The sequence below is a fragment of the Meriones unguiculatus genome, chromosome 11 (genome assembly GCF_030254825.1).
Source record: "Meriones unguiculatus strain TT.TT164.6M chromosome 11, Bangor_MerUng_6.1, whole genome shotgun sequence".
NCBI lineage: Eukaryota > Metazoa > Chordata > Mammalia > Rodentia > Muridae > Meriones > Meriones unguiculatus.
In genome coordinates, this window is record NC_083359.1 from 40613269 (window position 1) to 40637657 (window position 24389).

Below are 24389 nucleotides of genomic sequence, written 5' to 3' on the forward strand. Positions count from 1 at the left end.
GCGGGCTTTCAGGGGTAGCCCGCCCGCGCCAGCTGAGTTTGGCCCCGGTCCCCCGCCCAGGGGAGAAGGCGGGTCAGCCCAGGGGTAAGCCAATCGACAGCCAGCGTTTGAATTTGCGTCCTGGTGTACCCAATCCCGGGCGCGCAGAGCCTGCGGGGCGGGAGAGGCTGGTGATCCAGGGGGCGTACCCCCGCGGTCCTACCAGTAGAAGCTCCGGGCGCGTTTGAAAACGGGGCGGGGGTGGGGACGGCGCCTGCGTGTGGCTCTCCGCGCACTTGCCCCAGGCGCGGGCGCGCTGGCCAGCGGTCCAGGGCGGCAGTGCTGTGAGCTCTGCGATGGGGAGCGGCGGCGGTGAGTGCCGGCGGGAGCCGGGCGGGTGATGGGTCCTGAGGAGCCCCCGCCCGGGGAGGCTGGGTCTGGGAGGGCGAGTCGTGGCCCCCGAAGCACGGTGCAGGCGCGGATACCCCGACCCGCGAGCCGGTCCGCGCGGTTTAAATGCCCGCCCGGCGCCTGTGCCTGTCCCCTTAACCCCGGGCGATTGTGGGTTATCTGCCCGGCAAACTACGGTTTTATTTATTTCTCCGGGAGGTTGAGAGCGATCCACAAGATCTAGACCGATTTCACGTCCTGCCCGGGCTCTCGCGGTCCACTCGATTCCCCGAGTGTCGCGTCTGCAGCTCCGGTCTGCGGACGCCCCAGGGTCTGTCCCGGGAAATGTCGCACGACCTGGGCGTGCGATTTTAGTGGTTAAAGTGGTTCAGCCCTTCCAGTTGTCTGTTCTAGGGCAGGTGAATCCGGAAACTTATAAATATACGTAGAAGGTTTGTCAGTTATAGCTCCGGGTATGCATTTGCCTTTTGCAGTCCGTACTCAGGTCAAGAGTTTGGGAGTGGGCAAAATCTGGAGACCTCCTGGTGGAAAGGTTTACCAAGGCCCGGGGAACAGCCGCTTGGCCTCAGTGTGAGGAGGAAGAATGTGTGGAAAGATGGGCACATTTATAGGTTCCTGAAAGAGGTGGGGGGGGGGGCTTCTGAAATAAGGGAAAAAGTCATCGGCACTGAATGAAGAGTGCATTGGCGAAGCAAACGTTGGAACCCACTATGGAGAGGGAAGAACGCTCATCTGCAGAGCCGGACAGGGCCCAGTCACTGTGTGTATCTAGATCGGCGGGTCTCAACTTGTAGGTCGGTGGCCTCTCCTTGGGGGGTTGAATGGTTTTCATAGGGGTCGCATATCAGACATCCTGCATCTCAGATATTTGCATTAAAATTAATTGCAGTAGTGAAATCACAGTTGTGAAGTCGCAGCGAAATAATTTTGTGACTGGGGGTCACAACATGAGGAACTGTGTTAAAGGGTCGAGTGTTAGGAAGGCTGAGAACCGCTGACCCAGATCCTGCCTTTAGATCCTTGCTATAAGCTGAGTGTAGCAGACCGCTGGGTTTGGGCCCTGGGCAGCTCTGACCGTCTGCCAAGCTGAGACCTGCTTGGGGACTGACATGGCCTCCGCTGCAGAACTGCCCCACTAATTTGACTTCCCAGTCTGTGCTGTTGAAGTTCCTCGGTCCATACTGAACATTATGCTTCCTAGTCACACGTGCAAATATAAGCAAAGTGAGATGGGCACCGTAACTAACACTTAAAATGAAGAGCTTGGGAGGTAGAGGCAGGGGGACCAGGAGTTCAAGGGCAGCCTCAGCCAAAAGAGTGAATTTGAGACCAGCCTGGGCCACAGAGGACCCCATCTTAAGAAACAAAAAAGAACCTGGGCAGTGGTGATGCATGCCTTTAATCCCAGCACTCAGGGGGGCCATCCTGGTCTACACAGAGAAACCCTGTCTCAAAAAAAAAAACCCAAAAAAGACATCCAAGGGACCTTGCTGACTGGTTATGAGCTAGCCTCCACTGCTGAGCCATATCTCGACCCCCAAAATTCAACTCAAGGAAAACATTCGTCGGTGTTGGCTGCTTCCCCCCCCCCTTTTTTGGTTGTCCTGTGGATCCCAGATCAGAAAGTTTCTATGTTAGGCGATACTCTGCATGAATGTTTGTTGGGTATTGAAGGAGTGGTGCTATCTTAAGTAATTCACATAGCACATTCACATCTTAGGGCCCATCCCTGTGTGCATGGAGCATAGTGGCCATTCAGTCATCTTTAGACCTCTTCATCTCACCAAGCTTGTGGGATTTTCTTCTCCTTAAGTGATCCACTGTAGGTGTGCCAAGTGCTTCTGTTACCCCACCAAGAGAAGAGTCAAAAGAAGACCCCGGAACTTAACCATCCTGAGCCTCCCAGAAGATGTGCTCTTCCATATCCTCAAGTGGCTTTCCGTTGGGGACATCCTCGCTGTCCGAGCTGTAAGTCACCGTATGGACCCACGCCAGCCCTACTCCCCTGGTTAAACTGTAAAGATCCCAGGTTCCTTAAATGTCAGCATAAAACTTTGACTCAAAAGGAAAGCAGAGGAAAGGGGTGGTTTTAAGATTTTTATTTTATTTTATTTTATGCGTGAGAGCGTTTTGCCTGCATGTCTGTGTGTGTCTCATGTGCCTGCAGAGGCCAGAAGAGGGTGTCTGATCCCCAGGGAGTGGAGTTACAGAAGGTTGTCAGCTGCCTTTGTGGGTGCTGGGAGTTGAACCCGGGTCCTCTGGATGAGCAGCCAGTGCTTTTAACCACTGAGATATCTTTCCAGGCCCAAAAGTGGTTTGATTGATTGATTGATTGATTGATTGATCTTGAACTCCTGCTCCTCTAACCTCTGCCTCTGGAGTGTTGGGATTACCAACATGTACCCCTTTACCTGGGTCTTCTGGGGAAGCGATAGTGTCTCACTCAGCTCAGCATGGTCCAAAAGTGCCTTTGCAGCCAAGGATGACTTTGAACTCGTGGTCCCCCTGCTTCTACCTCGAGTGCTGGGATTACAGGCCTTCGGCATCATGCCTTTTAAACAAGGGTAATAGTATTGACAGGTGTTTGAAGGTGTTTCAGTTTCAGGGACTACATACTGAGATTTGACACAGCTCATTGCCGTGTTTACCTCAAGAGAGAAAAGCCCCCTTTATGGCAGGAAAACTGTATCTCAAGATGACAGTGGGCTGGAGTGGTGCTGAGCCGTTAAGAACACTGACCGCTCTTCCCAAGGGACCAGGGTTCAGTTCCCAGCACCCACGTGAGGCTGAGAGCCATCTGTAACTCCAGTTCCAGGGGATCAGATAGCTCTTCTGGTCTCCTCAGGCACCAGGCATACACATAGGGTACCTTCATACAGGCAGAAATACCATGCATATAAAATTAAAATTAAAAAAAAGATCATGAACTGGACACGGTGACTCATGCCTGTAACCTCAGCAAAAGAAAGAACCAGCTCCTGAAAGTTGTTCCCTGAAGGCTGTGGCACAGGCATTCCATAACTCGTACACACACACACCGTAACATAATACTTACATAAAGGGGAGTAAGGTCGTGTTGATCAGAATTTTTAAGATGCAGAAGTGGAGCTGGCTGTGCAGGACTTCATACCAGCACTCGGATGAGAACCTCTGCTGCTTTGCGGCTAGCCCAGTCTACGTTACAAGTTCTAGGACAGCCAGGACTACAAAGAGACCTCTGTCTCTAAAAAAAAAGACATTTCAGGGTTGTTTTGTTATGTTTTGATTTTAGAAATTCTGTTTTAAGACAGAATGTATTTATCAATTAAAATTTGTATAATCTCATTTTATGTGTCTGAGTGTTTTTGCCTGCATGTACATATTTGTAGCACGTTTGGGCCCCTCTGGAATTTGAGTTAGGGATGACGCTGAACCACCATGTAGGTGCCAAGAACCGAACCCCGGTCCTAACCACTGAGCCAAATCTCCTGTCCCTTCATTTGTGGACTTTTAATTTTATGAAACTGGAGTCAAGGGCAGACTTTAAGAATCAAATATTCTAAGGCTACAATCCGAGGAGATATCAGTTTGTCCTTGCATCCTGAGGAGTAATGTCAGGGAGGTACGGGAAGCCTGCGTGCGTGGGAATTCAGTGACAGTGCTTGTGTTAGAGCAGAACACTTTGCAGCACAGTCGTGTTGGCAACAGCATACGTGGTGCGTGTTTATGTGTTGTGTGTTCAAATCCAATCCCAAAGTGAAGTGTTAGCAACATGTCAGAAACAGCTCAGTTCAATTACTTTTAGGTTTTTGCGTGTTCAGAAATCTTTTACTATTGTTTTTTTTGCATCCCTGTGTTCAGTTATGTGACCCACAATTTAAGTTGTGCTGTAGGCAACAGTAGTGAGACTATCTTTAAAAAAAAAAAAGCAGAATAAAATAAACAAACAAACAAACTCTTTTTAAGAAAAATCCCTCTAACCTGCAATGCCAGAATGAACTTGAGTTATTTTGTAGCCATAGTTTCACTTTGATTTGCCCTAGAGTATATAGTGAATTGGCTGAAAAAAACAAAAACAAAACAGGCAAAGAATCTATTGTATGATTCCTATAGTCATGTTCATTGTTGTCCCGACACACCTAAATTCCAACTACAGTGGAAACTGTAGATTTAAAATGCTGACCTATGTTTGTTTTATCTGCCTGGGATTGATTGATTGATTTCTTTCTTTCTTTCATGTTTTGTTTCCTTGATAAAAGTGGTTTTACTTTTAGAATTGCAGCTAACTGTACTTCTCTGGAAAGAGGATCTGGTCTCAGTAAACAGACATGACCAGAAAAGCCGTGTAGGTGGCTTTCTAGTGCTTTCCTTCCTTCCTTCCTTCCTTCCTTCCTTCCTTCCTTCCTTCCTTCCTTCCTTCCTTCCTTCCTCCCTCCCTCCCTCCCTCCCTCCCTCCCTCCCTTCCTCCTCTTTGTCTCTCTCTTTCCCTTTTGGTCAAGACAGGGTTTCTCTGTGTAGCCTTGGCACTCTCTAGACCTGCTGGCCTCCAGCTTAGAGATCTGCCTTTCTCTGCTTCTCAAGTGCTGGGTATGTAGCACTGCATAGCTCAAGACAGATTTCTGTCCTGCTTGGCCCCAACCCATTTCTTCAGTTCTTTGCAAAGGTGTCCTCTTTTCTCCCCACCCCCACCCCATCCTTTCCTCCTTCCCTTGCTCTCTCTCTTCCTTTGACAGAGAAGCTGCGCTCTGCCCTGGCTGGCCCTCCTGCCTCCTTTGAGTGCTGGGGTGAAAGGTGTGCGCCACATGCCCGGTTCCCCTCTTTCTTAACCTCGTGCGCGTTCTTTCCTCCGGGCCATTGTTTATCCTCGATCAGAACTAGAGAGAATGTCTTTTCTGGCTTCTGTTCTCTCTACAAAGCAGTCTTATTTTTATACATAGAAACTCTTGTCTATTCTACCATGCTGAGACTGGTATGTGTGTGTCCCTTTCAAGAGCCTCCAGGAGCATGGATGTGGGAAGTCCTCAGTAACTCACATGTGACTTTCATGGCTCTGCAGGTACACTCCCATCTCAAGTACCTGGTGGACAACCATGCCAGTGTATGGGCATCTGCCAGCTTCCAAGAGCTGTGGCCTTCTCCGCAGAACCTGAAGTTCTTTGAAAGGTACGCCTGTGCTCTGAGTGACGCTTTGATCTCCTGCCTTCGGGTGCTGGCTACTGTCCCCGCACCTGATTCGGGACCTGTTTTCCTGTTGCTCTCATCCCCCAAAAGAGACCCCAAACTGGAGAACCCACCTACTGAGTCACACTGCTCCCAGCAGGCCCTGTCATTGTCTATCCTCTGTGCCTGCCCTACTTCCAGAGGGTCCCACTTGGCTTGTGACGATTCCTGATTCACTCAGCTGTGAGTCACCTCCCCATGGAAGCTGTGTTCAGCTTTCTTTTCCTTTATTCAGAACTGAGTAGTTTCAGACCTGTTATATTTTAGTCAACGGATGACTCACCCCTTCCCTGTAGTCGTGACTGAGAGGACTAGAGAGAGCAAACCTATAGTCTGTGACCCCCCAGTGCCAGTGGCCAGGTCCACTGTCTGAGACTGCTAATGGCTCCAGAGCATGTCCTTGGGACACGGGGCTGACCTTGAGCCCTCTCTTACCACAACTGAGAAACTAACTCAGTACAAAATTTCCCTCGTGAGCATTTATTTCCCAGGCCCTTATCCCCTGGGGCTGCTGGGGAAGTCCAAGCACATAACTGCAGTTGCAGGATGCCATGCTTCTGGATAAAACTTAAGCCTTTCTTCTTTGTTTTAAAGATGTACTTATTTTTATGCATGTGTGTATGCTTGTATGTGTGTGTATTTGCACTTCTTGTGTGCAGTGCCCAGAGATGCCAGAAGAGGAACTGGAGTTAAAGGGAGAACTTGTTGGGTTTTAGTGTAGTCCCATTTCTACAAACTTAACGCTATCCAACTTAGATCATTTTTATCAGCCTAAAAAGAAATCTTGTACTATTTAGCCAGCTTCGCCCTGCAACCCCAGAAGCTCTGAGCAGTCCGTTATCTATTTTCTGTCTCTGGATTTGCCAGCTGTAGACATCACAGATTACTTGACCTTCTGTCACTGGCAAACGGTTGTCAGGGTCCATTCACACTTAGCATGAAATCAGTAAACGGTATTTGTTTATATCTCAGTCAGGAAATAAGGATTTCCTCTTCAAGTGCTGTGGTGCCATGGAGCCTTATGGTGTAAAGTAATATGGTGTTTTATGCTCTTGCTGCCTTAGGGCTGCCGAAAAGGGAAATTTTGAAGCTGCTGTGAAGTTGGGGATCGCCTACCTCTACAATGAAGGCTGTAAGTCCCTGTGTGTTAGCACTTGAGATAAGCACAAGCCTTTAGCCCTTCTCTGCTTCAAGCAGTCATTCTTGCTAATGGTCGGCCCTATGTCTGCCCTGGACGCTTGGTCCTAAGTAAGTCACGTCTTTTCCTAAGTTGGGTCAGCAAAGGATGACTGAGCAAAGCCTTATAATGGGGGCTGCTCGGGCAGATTGGCCTGTCTCTAGGTGTCCTCCCTGCTCTTCAATCCCAGTAACACCAAGCCCTATGCATGGACAGAGATAGCTTCTTTCCTTGGCCATCCTGTGGAGCTGGAAAAAAATCATCATGCCTCATGCTGCAGGGGATCAATGCCTAGGCAGCTATGGCTCCATGTGGCAACAGCTTGCCTAGAGCCTGAATCCTTTGGCCTCAAGGCCAGCTGCTCTTTAAAGAATTCCCGAGGAGTGAGCCTCAGCTGTGCTGTCACAGTCTGCAAAATGGGTAACATTTAGAGTCTAGAATACCACTTCCTGCAATGGAAAGATCTGTTTTGCTAATAGTCCCTGTCCTTCGCCGGCTGGCAGGGCTAAGAGAGCCTATGAGCAGCTTGCTCTTCCAGACTGAGAACTGAGACCCTGATCCTACCTTCCTGTCAGCTGGCCATCCCCAGAAGTCATTCGTGTGCCTACACTATGCAAAGTTCATGGTTGTTGGTTTTTTGTTTGTTTCTGATTTTCTTAGGGTAGTGCATGTGTTTTGTCCTGTTTCTCCCACAGTATCTGTGGCTGATGAGGCCTGTGCAGAAGTGAACGGCCTGAAGGCCTCTCGCTTCTTCAGTATGGCTGAGAGATTGAATGTGGGCTCTGAGCCCTTCATCTGGCTCTTCATCCGCCCACCATGGTCAGTGTCGGGAAGCTGCTGCAAGGCTGTGGTCCATGACAGCCTCAGGGCGGAGTGTCAGTTACAAAGAGTAAGTCATGGCAAGGCCCAGCTAGAGTCCCTGAATGGAGGGAAACCTGAGGTGGATTCAAGGTGCTGTGTAAAGTCAAGAAGTGGACGTGCACAAAACACAAGATTAGCTCAGGGGTAGGGCTTTCATCCCGCGTGCTAGAAGCCCTGGGTCCTATCTATATATGCTTAAAGAGAGGGGGAGTGCAGATGTGGGAGAAAATCTTACATCTTAGGGCCTGGGATGAGGACAAAGATCTTGGAGAACATGGTGGTAGCTGGAAACCAAAGATTTAGACGGAATAAAACCGCCGTAGCGGAAAACTGAAATCGGGGAGTGGAAAGGAAAGTTCTGTCTGCCGAGAATCACACTTGTCTTTTTTTGTTTTAAGACTCATAAAGCTTCCATACTTCACTGCTTGGGAAGAGTGCTGAATCTTTTTGAGGTAAGTTCTTCTCTGTGCTTAGACTTTGCCTTGTTTGCCCTTTCAGTGGCTTAGATCCACAGAGTACTTGCCACAAAAGGGAGTAGCTGAGGTCAGTACAAAGCCAGCCCTGCCCTGAGGTGATCTTTGGCTGAGAGATCGGGCTCCATCCATACTGCCTTTGAGAGAGGTACACAGGACCCAGGAAATATGAGCCCAGGATGTGCTGGTCTGTGGCTTGGCTCTCCTATGGGTGGGCCTGGAAGCATTTTCACCTCTCGCAGAGGCTCTTGACAGGCTTTGTGACTTGGGGGTCGTTTTGCAGGTTTAGGGTAGGTAATAGCTTCCAGTGAGCGCAACAAAAGGATGTGGAAGACAAGTCGGGCAGGTGAACACTGAGAGCCACCAGTTCCACTGCCCATGATGTTTAAGGAGTTCCCTGTGCCATCCGTGCGGGCCTGTGTATCCCGGAGCTGCCCCCGCGCTCACGGAAAAGCAGGCCATGCTCCCTGGTGGCTAGCTGACGAGCACCGCATGCTTAATGGCATCACTTCTGCTCTGATGTGGCTAATCCATGTAACCGCCCTGAGTGTGTGCTTGGAGGTGTGGAAGTGGGCGAGGTGGCTGACGAGGCTGTGCTTGGGCTTACTCTAGGATGAAGAGAAGAAGAAGCAGGCTCGTAACCTTTTTGAAGAAGCTGCTCGCCAGGGATGCTTGGCCAGCTCATACCTCCTTTGGGAAAGCGACAAGAAGACGGATGTAAGCGCTGTCTAGTCTGGCGTGGGATAGACCACATGGGCCGGTTCTTGTGGCCCCGGGTTGAAACTTGGTTAACAAAAGGGAAGATTCTTCCTTAGATGCTGGTTTTTTGGGGCTTTGGGTGCTTCTGAGCAGTGAGCTACTATTTAACATCACTCCCGAAAGTCTGCCATTGTTGGGGGTAAAGGTTGTGGAAGCCGGTGCAGTGGGAGAAGATGGTTAGAGACCTGTGGGGCCGGTTCTGCACTCCTCTCTGGAGTAAGGGTAACTTTCTCTTGTTGACAGACGTCTGATCCTGGACGATGCCTCCACAGCTTCCGAAAACTCAGGGACTACGCTGCCAAAGGCTGCTGGGAAGCGCAGGTGATGTAAGATCTGGATTCTTTTCCTTTCAGCCTTGGGCCAGGACTGCCCAGGCTCTGAACAGAAACTTGGGGAAGCAGTAAGATGAGTCCAGGCCTGGAGCTGAGTCCTTTGGTTTTGTTTTAATTTTATATTTATTTCTCTGTGTGTGCTTGTCTGTATGTGTACCATGTGCATGCAATGCCTGTGGAGGCCAGAAGGGGGCATTGAGTCTCCTGGAACTGGAGTTACAGGCAGTTGTGAGCCGCCTGATGTAGGTGCTGGGAATTTAACCTGGGTCATCCGTGAGAGCAGAGAGCCATCTCCAGCCCCTGAATGTATAAGAAGACCCCAGAAATGCTTTGTGTTCACCCATCTCCACCCTTGTCTATTTATCAGCTAGCCTCTTAACTCTGAACGCTGCTGTCAAAATTCATGTCACTCGCTTTGCAAAGTTGTTCCATTGATCATGCTCATTGTAAGAACAAATGTTAGGCTGCCCAAGAATAAAGAGGTATGTGGAGTTCTAGTTAGTTAGTTAGTTAGTTCTGGCCTTACTCATCCAGCCAGGAAATCAAGAATTTATAACTGCATTTCAGAAGACCCTGCCCTGCCAGCTGAAGAACTTGCAGGCTACTAAGCCCTTGGTACTCTCCTGAACAGTAATGAGGGGCGAGGAGGCTGCTTCAGAACAAATCAGCTTGCCACAGAGGGGAAAGCTGATTCTTACGGCCCCACCGCATGCATGGTAGAATTCCAACTCAAATGCCAGGAAAGAAATCAAAACTCAGCACATGGTCCAGCCTGACCTTTGTCACAGAACCTTGTGTTCAGGTCTAGAAAGATTGTCAGACATTTACAGAAATTATAGTAGGAAGATGGCTCATTATTTGCCACCCAGCATGATGACCAGAGTTGGCTCTCTAAGACCCACGTGGCTGTTCCAGAAGTTACCCTCTGATTACCACATGCACACCATGGCACATGGGCACGTCAGTTAGGGTAACTGCGATGAAACACCATGACCAAAATGGGGAGGAAAGGGTCTACCTGGCTCATGCTTCCATGTTGTAGTCCATCATTGAAGGAAGTCAGGGCAGGAACCTGCAGGCAGGAGCCGATGCGGAAACCCTGGAGGAGAACCCAGGACCACCACCCCGGGAATAGCACCACCCACAGTTGCCTGGATCGTCTCCCATCAATCACCGATTATGAAAATGCCCTAGAGCAGCATTTTTCAACCTGTGGGTCTCCACCCCTTTGACAAACCTCTGTCTCCAAAAATGTCTACATTATAATTCATACAAGTAGCAAAATTATGGTTATGAAGTAGCAGTGAAAATAATTGTATGATTGGGGGGGTCACCACAGCATGAGGCGCTGTATTGAAGGGCCACAGCATTAGGAAGATTGAGAACCACTGCCTACAGCCTGATCTCATGGAAGCATTTTTTTAATTGAGGTTCCTTTCTCTCTTTAGCGTGTGTCAAGTTGACATAAAACTGTCCAGCACACACACACACACACACACACACACACACACACAAATACACACAATAAATAATAATTGTAATAAATACATTTTAAGAGACTCAGTTTAATCAGAGTAGTAAGATACTGAGGGATGTCCACACAGCTTCAGAGTCTCAGAAAAGCAAGTGTGGGGGCTTAATCCTAGTCCTCAGGAGACTGAGGCAGGTGTAGTAGTCCACAGTTCTGTACACTTGGCAGGGAGCAGACAGAAACACGAAATGGAGAAATATCTATGTCAGATAACTTGAAAACACTAGTAGTATTTCCAGGCGGAGAAAGAAAGATGTATGTAAAGCGTGGTCAGACATGCATCTATGCCAAGCTACAAGTACCTAGGAAAATACAGATGGAAGTGGGTAAAATTTGTTGACTGACCATCTGAAGTCTTTGTGGGTGCTAATATTGTCTCCTACGTGCTGACTCCAGGGCCATCAATATGCCATCGAGATTGCTCAGTGGGTAAGAGCACTGGTTGCTCCCCAGGCGGACATGGAGAGCATTCATTTCCCATCAGACACATGGTTACTCAAAGTCATCTCTAACTCCAGTTCCAGGGGACCTGCCACCTTCTGGCCTCTGTGGGCACCAGGCATGAACATGATGCAAACACACATGTAGGCAAAACACTGATACACATAAATTTTTTATTTCATTTAGTTAATTTAAAAACTAAAAAGGAAAACTGGCTCAGTGAGGCCTTCATCCTAGAGATATTGGCCATGCTGCTGTAGCAGGCTGAGAACCTCAGGCAGGTGGACGTGTTCTCTGTATCGCTACCTGCCGAGCCCTCCTGAGCAGGGGAGCCAGCACTTACACTGCCTTTGTCTTTCCTTGCAGCTGGCTTTGGCCAAGGCCTGTGCAGGGGGAAGCCAGCTCGGCCTAGAAGGGAAAGCCTGTGCTGAAACAGTGTGCCAGCTTTTCCAGGCCTCCCAGGCCGTCAACAAGCAGAAAATCTTCTCTGTGCAGAAGGGGCTCAGTGACACCATGAGGTGAGACCTTCAGAGCTCGTGTTTGATCTGGTGGCAGAGCGATACTACATCACCTGTCCCAGGGCAACGTGCCATTCCTTTACCAGCTTATTATGATCCCTGTGTGTGGGTGTGAGTGTGAGCTGTTTAGAACTTTCATGAAGAAAATAATTCTGCTCCACTTTTAAATTTGCATTTGCTTTTTCCACTTTCATGTTTGTGGGTATGTTCATGTGTAGGAGTGCACATGCGTGCACATGTATGTGAGACCCAAAGTTGATGTCCATTGCCTTATTCAGTGAGGCAGGTCTCTCAGGCAAGCAGAGCGCACTGCTAGGGGCTACTCCAGCTACCCATATTGTTCTGGGATCCCATCTCAGCTTCTGTAGCTGGAATTAACAATTGGTCACCACACATCCCTGGCATTTTCATGGGTTCTGGGGGTCTGAAGGCCAATGCTTTCACTTGCTCAGCAGATACTGAAGCATCTTCCCCACCCCTGCTGGCCTGCCCTGAACGTTTGGGTACCCTGCTTCATCCTTCTGAGTTCTGGGAAGAGAAGTATGACCCACTAAAGTCTTCTTTAAAGACACAGAGCATATTAAACTATTCTAAACATCATTCTGAAATGAGGAGATTCATACCTCCAGTTTCTGAAGCCAAAATACAACCTTTTTTTTTTTGATAGAGGAGGGCCTAGATTTTGAGCTCAGCACCTAGTTCATGACAAATTATCACTAACCTGCAGCCACAACCCCTATAACCTTTCTTTACAGCTCTTTTTATAATCATAAGTATAGTTTGTGCCACTCAGTGACTAGAGGCCAGACCTACAGAGCTGCTCTCTGTTCCCCTATCCTGGCCATCCCTTCCCTTGGTAGCTATTGTGATACCCAGCACAACTGCCTTTCTTTTGGGCTTCAAACATTAGTGATAACACACTAAATTGCGTAAAATGTTAGAGGTTACCTAGAATTAGAGGGGCACGTGAATGAATTTTTTAAGCTTTCGTTTGAAATTTCAAGTAAAATTTTGATTTATGATGGAAAAACCACTGCTTGGAACATAATATGTGTTCAGGAAATATTTTTTAAAGGTACAGCTCTGAGGTCATGGAGATGGCCTCATTGAGTAATTTACTTGATGAACAAGAACAAGGACTTAAGTTTGATGCCCAGAACTGGGGCGGGAAGGGTGAGGATGGTGGCACTGAGGAAGTGGCAGTGAGAACCCTGAGTTCTGTGCCCAGCCAACCTGGTCTAACTGGGACGTCCCAGGGACCAGTAAAAGACCCTGTCTCCTGTTGGTGCAAGCCTTTAATCCCAGCACTCTTGATAGCCCAATAGTCTGATTTCTAAAAACGGATCGCCGGGGCCAGTAAGATGGCTCAGCAGGTGGAGGCACCTGCTGCCAACCCTAGAAACCAACTCCCAGGACCCGCACGGTGGAGGAGAGAAGCGACTCCCAAAAGTTGTCCTCTGTCTTCCGCATACCCACAGTGGCACATGCAGCCACACATACACACCCATACCCATAAAACAAACGTAATGATAATTTAAAAAGAGAAATCAGATTGTTGAACCTGTCAGGTTTGTCTGCTTAGGGGAACCCTCTAGTCTGTTCACTCCTATCTGCCTTAAACCTCAAACACCTGGCCCTTCTGGGAGAGGAAGACCATGCCCATACCCTTCCCCACCACCTCAGCCCATCCGCCCCTTCGTCCTACTTCTGAAGATGACCCTATGGGCTGAAATGAAGCCATCCTTCTGTCTCCCAGGAGACTGCGTCATTACCATTTTTCTCTCTTGCTTCCTGTTGACTTACCCCCCTCTGCTTGTTCAGAGAGGCGTTAGGTTTAGGGTATCCTCATGACTTTCTCCTGTGATTGTCTCCCTTCTGTTGAGAGGGACACTTCTGTCAGCAGCCATCCGGGGTGCTGGATGAGGGAAGTGGGAGGACTTCAGTGCAGAGGCTGCATGGCTTTTGCTGTACGGGGCTTTTCTGGCTCTTTGGTCCTCTGCAGCACATTGTTAGAAGGGCCCAGACAGGAGAGCCTGCCTGGTGGTGCAGAGCAGCGGAAATCTCTTTCTAGTCCTGAGAGCTGTGCTCCATTCCCAGCCCTGCTGTGGTCCATCCCCAGCCCTGCTGTGGTCCATCCCCAGCCCTGCTGTGCTCCATCCCCAGCCCTGCTGTGCTCCATCCCCAGCCCTGCTGTGCTCCATCCCCAGCCCTGCTGTGCTCCATCCCCAGCCCTGCTGTGCTCCATCCCCAGCCCTGCTGTGCAGCCCATTCTGTACCCACTGCCTGTTTGCACTAAGGATGAGCTCGGTCAGTGCTTTGGTGTGACACTGGGGGGCTGGCGTGGGCCGGGGGGGCAGAGATGTGGGAACCCCCAGCCTCCCCGGAGTAGCTGTGGGCCTCCCCAGCTCCCTGGGACTCGGAGTTGGTAAACCTGTGCCTCCAAGATGATGGGCTCGTTCGCTTCGCTGAGCAGCAGTCGTGGGCGGGAGTTGAAGGTGTACACTTGTCAAGGCTCTCACAGGTGGCCCTCTGTCCACAGGTACATTCTAATCGACTGGTTGGTGGAAGTTGCCACGATGAAGGACTTCACCAGCCTGTGTCTCCACCTCACAGTGGAGTGTGTAGACCGGTACTTGCGGAGGAGGCTCATACCCAGATTCAAGCTCCAGCTTCTGGGCATTGCCTGCATGGTCATCTGTACCAGGTGAGAAGCCCCTTGGCCAAACTGGCAGGGCTGCGGTGCTGGCGTGCTCTGACCCGAATCTCATAGCCCGAGTCCTCTGACCCAGCAGCAAACCTGTGTATGATTATATCTTCGGAGCCTAGGACCATAGCAGGTGAATAACTGGTGTACAGTATGTTAAGCTGGGGGTCACGTGGTGGTACCCATCTTTAACCCCAGCATTTGGGAGTTAGAGGCCAGCGTATCGGGAGTGTGAACCCTTGGGTCTAACCCCCAGCCGGCTGAGGTGCCCTGGCTTTGCTCTCAGAGCCTCTGTTGCCAACTAGTCACCTCAGGGCCCAATGCAGAGCTGTCCTCAGCCCGTATACATCCTTCTTTTCAGTGTCTGTGGCCTTTGTACCAACAGTTCCTGCCCTGTGCCTCCTGACCCCTCTGTTAGGCTAAATGGTTCACACTGCAGAGTGCAAGAGTGAGCAGCAATCCACGCTTGCCAGGAGGATGCTTGTGGGGCCTCAGCAGCGTTCCCCTGATAGCACTTGTGGACAGCAGAGAGCAGGGTGTCCACTTGCGGCAGGGACAGTCAGGATTCCGGTGGCCAAACACTGGATGCGAGTAGATTTCCTAACAGACCCTAGCCCTCGCTTCCAGTTGTTCTCCCTGTAGCTCATTTACATAGTCTATACTTCAGACATAGCTGAGGGTGTCGTTTAGAGCTGAGGGCTTGCATGGCAAGTCTGCTCCTGGATTTGAACCACAGCACATCCAAACAAAAACAAAAGCCCTCATCCATAAGGTCACTCATTGGTCCTTTTTTAATGAAAATGAGGACATGAGGGCTCCTACGTAGGTATGAGAGAGAGAGCAGACAGAGGCATCTGGAAGAGTCCAGACTGAAAACAGCAAGCAGAACAGACTGCCTTGAGGGGGGAGAGGAAGAGAGGAAGAGAAGAGAGACGGGAAAGAGGAGAAAGAAGCAGACAGGGATCGGCAGGTTGCCAAATTGACTGAGTTTAGTAGGAATCAGAAGCAGGAGGGAGGGAAGCCCCGCCCCTGGGTGGGAGAGGGTTGAGTAGGGGTCGGGGCAGGAAGTGCTGGGAAGAGCCACAGGTACTCAGACTTGTCCCATGTTTCTTTGGGACCTGGCACTTCTGTAGATACTTGGATCTACTCTACAGCCCTGCGTTTCCTACTTGGTGTGTGTCTTGTTTTGATTCCCTCTTTGTAGCACCTTTAATGCTGTTTGTTAGTCAGAGGTAGCTGGATCCCTCGTGGAGCCTCCTGTTGTCAATCTAGTCCGGAGCAATCCCATCATGCCTTCACCTTGAGGCTTCCCCAAGGCTCTCTGAGCTGTTGCCCCCTCAGCTCAGGGCCGACCACCCACCTCTACATTCCAGGTTCATCAGCAAAGAGATTCTGACAATCAGAGAGGCTGTGTGGCTCACTGACAACACATACAAGTACGAGGACCTGGTACGGATGATGGGAGAGATCATCTCCGCCCTGGAAGGGAAGATTCGAGTAAGTCGGCGTTTGCTTTTTCCTTTGAACAAAAATGTCTTCCTGTTTGAGGTCACAGGGGAGGTGGTGGGAGCAGCTGCGGCCGTCACACCTTACTGCCATGGAGAGAACACCAAGACGCCATGGCCGAAGTGTGTCGTTACCTGTCCTGAGACCCTGTGCTTGGCCATCAGCATGGACATGCTGGCCAGGCCGGCCATGCCTCAGCGTGATGCAGACGGACGAGACACATTTCTCGCCCTCTTCTGTCTAGATCCCTACCGTGGTTGACTATAAGGAGGTCCTGCTGACGCTGGTCCCTGTCGCACCCAGAACCCAGCACCTCTGCAGCTTCCTGTGTGAGCTCTCCCTGCTACACACCAGTCTGTCCGTCTACGCCCCGGCCCGCCTGGCCTCTGCAGCCCTGCTCCTCGCCAGGCTGATGCATGGGCAGAGTAAGGACAAGCGAGCCTGGGGTTTGTGGGGGTTGTCGGGGGGTGGTTCTTAGATAGGAGAGGTTGGAAGGGTGGAAGCAAAGCCTTCCCCATTCATCCTGGAGAAGAAAGAGCAGCAGAATGTTGCCTAAAACAGTTTGGGAGCAGGGGTGGGGCGTGGTTCTAGCTGGAGCATAGTTTTCCAAAAGTGTGTGTACTTTATTTGTAGTCTTTTCAAGGATAGTTTGATTTGGGTTTTTTTTTTTTTTTTTTTTACATTTATATTTAATTTATATGTGCATATGTGTGCACACTCAATGTCATGGTGTGAGTGTGGCCGTTAGAGGCTGAATAACTTGTAGGAGTTGGTTGTCTCCTGCCATGTGGCTTCCAGGAATCGATTCTAGGTTGTGAGGCTTCACAACAAGTGCCTTTGCCCCCTGAGCCATCTTACTGGCCCTTAGGGGTATTTTAATGGGACTAAGAAGCCCGAGTCTGGGACTATGTTACAAAACTATCAGAGATGTAGGAATTGTGGGGTGCTGTCACCTCCCTGACCTGCTTTTCTTCCCCAGCTCAGCCCTGGACCACTCAGCTGTGGGACCTCACTGGGTTCTCTTACAACGACCTCGCGCCCTGTGTCTTGAGCCTTCATAAAAAGTGGTGAGTCCAAGTCAGCGTTCGTAGCCTCTCAGCACTGGAGAGAGCTGAGTGGACTGGTTGAGTCATGGACAGCCTGAGCCACTGGTCAGAGTTCCATGCTAGCCTAGACTGTGTACCAAGACCCTGTCTTCAGAAAGGAAGACGGTGGGAGTGAGTCTGAGATCCTTTCCCCGATGAGACTTGGCCCCCCGCCATCAGACTTTGTGTTTTCACGTGGCAACTGTCGCTCAATCCACAGGTGTTCCTGCAGTGTTTCAGGCCAAAAAGGCTTCCCTGGGATTGATATTTAAGATTGTTGTTATTGATAATCACATTGTATTGTTATTATCGGAGTGTGCACACATGTGTGCATGTGGATATCAAAGAAGAGCTTTGTAGAGTCAGTTCTCCCTTTCCCCCCTTTTGTGAGTTTTAGGAATCGAACTCGGCTCGTCAGGCTTTTGCAGCAACCCTGGCATTTTAAATCCCGGGGCTGGACTTACTCTGTGCTCGCACAGAACCTGTCTTCTTGAGGAAGAGGGAACAGCAGGCAAGGTGTCCCCGCTGCCAGCTCTTGCCTGTTCCTGTGTCTGCTGCACCCACACATCTCAGCCTCGACAGTTCACCCACCGTCTGTGCTTCAGACCACACTGCTGGGCCGCCCACCCGCACCCTCACGCTGACTGGGCTCTTTGTTCACCTCACAGGACCCTTTCTGGCTACTTAGAAAAGGGCCGGCATAGGAAAAAGCAGTTTTCTCGAATGGGCTCTCAGATACAGTATAAAACCACACTTGAGCCTAGGCCTCGTGCCTAGCAACACAAAACGAACTTCATGGTTTTTGTTTTTGTTTTTGTTTTGTCTCATATTGCTTGGGGCATTCTTTTTGTCTTATGGGTCTTTTGTGTTTGTATTGTGTCTTCAATTTTGTGTTTTTATGGATGGGTTTTGTGTGTGTGAGGAGATTTTAAGTTTGTTTTTTTTTTTTAAGTTAAGTTTTAAGTTAAGTTTTGTTTTGTTTTTTTTTTCATATCTGGTTACCTTTTTAATATGCCTGTTTTCTAAAGAGACAGAGGAAGAAGGCTTAGAGTTGGATGATGGGTAGAGAAGTGGGAAGAATCTGGGGGGAAATGGGGGAGGAGAACCCGTGATCAGAATATACTGTACGAATTCTAAAAAAGAAAGACCAGAATACCACAGTCTGTGAGGGGCGTCAGGTAGTGATAGAGTCTATAGAAAAAGGGGGGTGGGGAGGTGGAGCCGGAGAGATGGCTCGGTGGTTAAGAGCACTGGACGTTCTTCTAGAGGACTTGGGTTCAGTTCCCATCACCCACATGGAGGCTGTAACCATCTGTAGCTCCATTTTCACAGGTGTCCGTGCCGCCTTCTGGCCTCCATGGATACCAGTGATACCTGTGGTGTACAGACATACCCGCAGGCAAAACACCCATCCACCTAATAGAACAACAAAGAAATCTTTTTAAAGAAAGACGGGAATGTGGAACTGGTACCTGGGTGGGGCCGGGGTCCCCTGAAGCATATCCATGACTGAGGCTGATGACATCCGTACAAGGGCAGATCCTGACAGACATTTGGGCTGCTGGCTATAAGTGGAGTGTTGAGGGACACAGGGCTGGGTTCGCATGTGTCTACGGCTGCCTCTGCCTTTTCTCAACTTGACTTGTAGACTCATTCCTCCCTTCTTGCTTTCTTCCTTGGAGTCCTTTCTCCTCCAGGATGTGCACTGTCTGCCTGGTTCTCTATCCTCAAAACCTCTGCTCTCAGGAGCCAGGTAGTTCTGGCTTTCTTTCACTGCTCAGATCCTCTCCCCCAGAAGATTAACCACTTCCAGCTAGACCACGGATTCCAATCCCAGCCCACGCTACCTTGCTCCCATGTCTGAGCTGCTGTCTTCTGACTGAGTGGCCCCCTGTAGGTAGTGTTAAATGCTTCTTCATCTCTGTAACCTAGTGGTTTCTGGGCCTGGTGCCCTTTCATTGCATGTGGTTACCTGCCTTGAGATCTGGCCCTTGTGGTGGCTGTGGTCACACCATGGGCTGCCTCCATCCAGCGTGTTCGTTCTCTGCCCTCCTGCCTCCCTGCTCTGCTCCACTGAGAGGAAACTGGCAGCATTATGCTTTTGCCTACGCTGGTTTTTTCCTGTGGTGCCCAGACCATAGACTGTCGCAGGGTCAGTGCCTCAGCCCTCCACCTTTTCTTATGCTGATTGTTCCCTGATGCTGGCAACCAGAAGCTGTTGCTAAACATTATTTATCTGAAAGAAGGGTGTGTGTGTGTGTGCTGGACTGTCGTGGTGAACACTTTTATCCCAGCACTCAGGAGGCAGAGGCAGGTGGATCTCTGAATCTGAGGCCAGCCTGGACTACAGAGCAAGTTCCAGGGTAGCCAGGGATATACAAAGAAACCTTGCCTTGAAAAAAAAAATTGCATAACTTAAAAGGCTTTTGGTATATTCAGAATTGTATATTAGAACAATTTTAGGACATTTTCTCTACCTCTAAAAGAACCCCCACTCTAGCTGTCACTTACTAATTTCCCAGCTTTGGCCCCAGCGTCCATTCATTGCTTTTCATCTGTGGCTTTGCCCGTTCTGGACGTTGCACGTGGAGCAGTCATGTAGTATGCCACTTTGTGAGTCCGGCTTCTCTCACCGAGCACCCTGTGTCAGGTTCAGATTCCAACGTGTGTCATGTTTGAGGAGATTTGACTGTCTGGATGGACCTTTGTCTGTCCAGCCGTTTCAACCACCGGCTGCTCTAGATAAACACTCAAGTTCAAGTTCTTTGTGTATTTGTTTCTCTTTCTCTCGGGAAACTAACCACCCGGGAGCTGCCAGTCTTATCACTGGGACTGGTGTTGAAAGCTTGCTGTCCTCTCCGGTGGGAGTTAGGCTAAACCTGGGCGGGTGAGGGTCACACGTCAGCCTCTGTGTCCGTTTGCAGTTTCCATGATGATGCACCCAAAGACTACAGACAAGTCTCCCTGACCGCCGTGAAGCAGCGCTTTGAGGAGAAGTGCTATGAGGAAATCAGCCAGGAGGAGGTATTGTGTCCTCTCTGTCACTTAGCCTCCTGGTAGGTGTGCCTGGCTGGGTTTAGGGGTCTTCACCCTGGCTTCCCTACAGGTACTGAGCTATGCCGAATTGTGCACCGCATTGGGAGTGAAACAGGAGAGCCCAGAGCCCCCATCTTTCCCTGGCACAGGGGAGATCCATAGCTTCCTCAGCTCCCCCTCCGGGAGGAGGAGCAAACGGTGAGTCTACCCTGTCCGTGTCTGCAACCGCACCACTGTGCGCTCAGGCATGGCAGGTCTGAGCTTCCTCCCTGACAATGCAACTATATAAGCTTCCTAAGGCTTGTGCCAAGGAACACCAGATTCCAGGCTTAACCGGCGGGCTCTGGCCCTTGGCCTGTTCTTGACTCTCAATGTTCTAGTCTTTCTTAGAAGTCACTGTCTGTCTGTCTCGCCTTTTTGTTTGTTTGTTTGGTTGGTTGGTTGGTTTTTTTGAGACAGGGTTTCTCTGTGTAGACCTGGCTGTCCTGGAACTCTCTTCGTAAACTAGGCTAGCTTCAAACACAGAGATCTGCCTGCCTCTGCCTCCCGAGTGCTAGGATTAAGGGTGCGTGCTGCCGCTGCCGCCACCACTGCCTGGCCTATCTGTCTTGCTTTATTTCTTCTCCCTTTGAGGGAAAGTGGTCCTGAACACAGAAGATGCTGTTCAGGCTCTCCCCCTGTGCTAGCTACCCTGGTCCCCTCTCCTCAAGGGTGTGGCACAGCTGCTGGTCACGTTGTAACTTGAGTAGTGTCTTCATTGCCTGCCTGCCTTGTCTCCTCCTCCCTCTGCTATGTGTAGTGCTGTCTGTCCTCACCTCACGTACCAGCGCTTTGGCCTTACCTCCTAGAATAACTACCTCTACCTCAGGAACTACGGATCCTGCAAAGCTCAGGTCTCCCCCCCCCCGCCCCTCCCCCCCGTGCCAGTCCTGCCCTTGTGACTCCTCAGCACCCTGTGTGGCCCTGAGCAACCTTAGGTTGGGCACTGGGTGGTGCCTGTCATATGAGCCGCGAGTGGTCTGTGGTGGGTCCCTGGCTTCAGACCCTGCTCTCTCGGGGTCTCTTGAGAAGGCAGCAGTGTTCCCTTCCTTTCGCTCCTGCTACAGAGGAAGCACCGTAGCATCTTCCCCTGTTTACGTCTTGCTCTTTATTTCTTCCTCTTGACTCTCCAGGAACAGGGTTACCCTTGGGGAAATCTCAGACAGACACATGTATCTGCTTGAGGTGGGGTCGCTGACCCCTCTAAAGGGCCTACCTAATTTCACTGTCCTTCCTGCTCCCCAGAAGGCCCTTCAGAGCCCCTTCAGAAGGGGCAGAGAGCCCTCCGGGGTAATGGGGGTCAGCCACACTACACTCACTGTAGAGTCAGCAGAGGAAAGGCCCGGGGGTTGGTGGCAGCCTCTCCCAGAGGAGACCGTGCTATAGCTCTCAATCCCCAACCCCAGATGGACAGGTTTGCTGGCCTCGTGTAAAGACAGACTGCTCTGTGCAGTTGGGCCCAGCACTGTCCCTATTGTGGGTGGCGGAGTCTTCCCGTCAGTTACAGGAGGGCCCGGGGCCCAAGCTGACCAGAGTGAGCCAGGACTCACTCCTGGACTGGGGCCTGGCCCTGCCCAGTTCTTCCTCCTTGAGGGCCCACACCTAGTCTAGCTTCAGGGGTGTTTTCCAGCACACAGGTGAGAGCCGGGGCCATACAGGCATTAAGGCAGACATGGAGGGCTGTGATGGGTCTGCAGGTGCTGCCGTCTGTGACAGGGCCCTCTGGACTCTCCCTACCTTGCAGGAAGCGGGAGAACAGCCTTCAGGAGGACAGGGGCAGCTTTGTCACCACGCCCACCGCAGAGCTCTCGAGCCAGGAGGAGACGCTGCTGGGCAGCCTTCTGGACTGGAGCCTGGACTGCTTCTCTGGCTACGAAGGAGACCAGGAGAGCGAAGGCGAGAAGGAGGGTGATGGTGAGCGGGGGTGTGGCGCAGGGATGCGCCATGTGGGCGGCATGGGAGGGCACTGTTTTGAGGGGAGACATGTGTGAACCTGGCACGCTGGGGTATCCATCTCTGGGTCCCTGTTGGTTGAAGTGCCTCACCAAGTGTGTACAACACCAAGTGTCCCACATGTGTGCATGTAAACTGCAGGCGGTCCTGCTGTAGCCGGACAGACAGACAGCAGACAGACGTGAGCAAGCTTCTGCTTTTGTCTTGCAATTGCTTGCTTTTGTGTCCATTCAAGTAAACTAGGTGACAAATTTGCTGCCCTTAGAGTTGTCAGGGACAACCCTCCCAGCTTGAGAGGGGCAAGGTCACACGTGGCCCTTCTGCTAAGCAATAGCCGGCCACACAGTCCTGAGCAGGTGTAGGCTCACCTCTGGGACTTCGGCTGTGCACTGAAGACCCTCCCCCTGAATTTTTCCCAGTCACGGCTCCCAGCGGACTCCTTGAGGTCACCGTGGTCTATCTGAACCCAGAACAGCATTGCTGCCAGGGGTCCAGCGACGAGGAGGCCTGGCCAGAGGACAAGGGCCACCAAGCACCGGGCTCCCAGGCACCCCCACCCTCAGCTCCCAGGCCCCTTCTCTGCAGCAGGGCAGATCCGGGCAAGGACATCACAACCTCAGGATACTCCTCTGTCAGCAGCGCGAGTCCCGGGAGCTCCCTGGATGGTGGCCTGGGGGCCTCTCCCCAATCTACCTCAGTGCTGTCTGTGGGCAGCAACTCAGACACAAAGGCTTGCCACCATCAGGCCAAGAAGTCATGTTTACAGTGTCGCCCCCCAGCCCCCCCGGAGGGCGGTGTCCTCCGGCAACGGGTGAAGCGCCAGAACCTATCCACGCACAGCGACGAGGACACGAACTTGGGCTTCCTGAAGCTCTGAGCGTGTTAGCGTCTGCCGTGGTGAATGTTTACCGAGGGCGGGCTGCTGTTCACTGGGACACTGCAGATGGGTGCTGTGTAGAGCCCAGAAGGGCGGAAGATCCCGTAGGGGCGTTCAGTGTGAGCTGTCAGAACCTGACGCTCGGGGAAAAAGCAGTGGGGCAGCAGCCATGCCACACCTGTGAAGCCCACCCCTCCCTACCCTCTGTGTCCTGCTGGCTCTGGGAGCATGAGCCTCTGTGTTGGCATTCGCAATCCCAGGCCAGGAGTGGTCAGCTTCCTTTGAATACTAGAGGCCCAGGTATTGGAACACAGTTCAAAGCCCTGCTGGCAAGTCTTGTTTTAGACCAGTAGGGAGCTCTCATCTGAACACAGAACTGTCCTCTCACCCCCTTCAACCTGGGGAGCCTGTGTGTGTCTCTCACCCCCACCCCCAACCCCGAATCAGTGTTGGCTACAGCCTAATGGGCAGGTGTGAGGCCCTTGAATCTGGGTCTACAGGCCCCCCTCCCTCAGGCACTTTGAGCTTATCTTCAAAATCTGTCCTTCCAGAGTGGTTTGTCTGTGTCCCCTTGTATCTATGTGACTGTCTTTCTGCACTGAATTTCTAGGCCATCCTTTCCCCTTCTTTGTTTCTAGGTTTCTTCCAATGGGGGAAAAAATTTTTTAAAAATAGAGAGTATTAAATAAAAAAGATAACAGAGTCCCAGTATTACTGAGCTTCAACTGGAAAAAGAATCTAATCAGAGTGGTGGCTCCTCCCTGCTAACCCAGCAGCTAGAAATATATGGCAAGAGGATCAGCAGCTCCAGGTCAGCCTGGGCTGGGTTCCCTGACCTCAGGAAGAGAAAACTGATAACCAGCCCCTTGGTTCTATGAGTTTTTCTAGAAGACAGCTATAAACAATCACTTGTAATATCCAAATTAACAAAGATGGAGGAGAGAGAGAAGTCAGAAGAATTGCCTGTTTTGTGGCTGGATTCCCTGGGAAGAAAGCTCATTGGTCCCTTTTCGATGGCTAGAGACTGCTTTGCAGGAGTGTCTGTCTCGTGTGGAAGGCCTTGGGGTTATGAGGCAGCTGTTCTCAACCCCTGGGGAGTCTGCTGAAGCCTGGGCAGATCTGCTGACCCTACGTGTAATTACCCAGAATGCTCTCACATACCCTTGAGCCAAAAGTACAGGAGGAGCAATGTAAGCTCCGTTCATTTCCTGTGCTATCCTCATGGCAGCTTTTTGCTACTGTTAACAGAATTCTGACCACTCTGGCTGGGGCACACTGGGGTAGAGGGTCCAGGCATCTGCATTGTGGTCCTATGCCGCTGAGTGTTCACCTGGCCACGTGTGAGCCGTTCCCTCCTCTAAGAAATATCTACCTCACAGCCATGCTGTGAGAATTAAATGTGAAGAGACTCACGGTGTGGCTGGCTGCACATCCCATAACTGCCTCCTGCTTCGTCCATTGTTACCGTGGTCAAACTCTCAGGTAACTCCCTGGGGCTGTGGAGATGG

General features: G+C 50.9%; 1 protein-coding gene across 1 annotated transcript; it reads left to right on the forward strand.

The window, feature by feature from the left end:
- The first annotated feature begins 248 nt into the window (after nt 1–248).
- On the forward strand, nt 249–23584 carry Ccnf (cyclin F). The gene is made up of 17 exons (XM_021644703.2): nt 249–351; nt 2204–2358; nt 5426–5532; nt 6654–6721; nt 7462–7655; nt 8026–8079; nt 8713–8817; nt 9103–9180; nt 11530–11681; nt 14221–14385; nt 15759–15882; nt 16136–16316; nt 16871–16958; nt 19901–20000; nt 20083–20210; nt 21796–21965; nt 22424–23584. Exons 1-17 carry the CDS (start codon nt 336–338, stop codon nt 22879–22881), a joined length of 2343 nt encoding a protein of 780 aa, XP_021500378.1. The 5' UTR covers nt 249–335; the 3' UTR covers nt 22882–23584.
- The last annotated feature ends 805 nt before the right edge of the window (nt 23585–24389 follow it).

What these genes read in the sequence shown, in the direction of transcription:
- Ccnf (XM_021644703.2), top strand. An exon ending in CTACCTCTACAATGAAGGCT is followed by an intron (nt 6,722 to 7,461) that starts GTAAGTCCCTGT and finishes TTTCTCCCACAG; the next exon opens with TATCTGTGGCTGATGAGGCC. An exon ending in AGGAAATCAGCCAGGAGGAG is followed by an intron (nt 20,001 to 20,082) that starts GTATTGTGTCCT and finishes GCTTCCCTACAG; the next exon opens with GTACTGAGCTATGCCGAATT.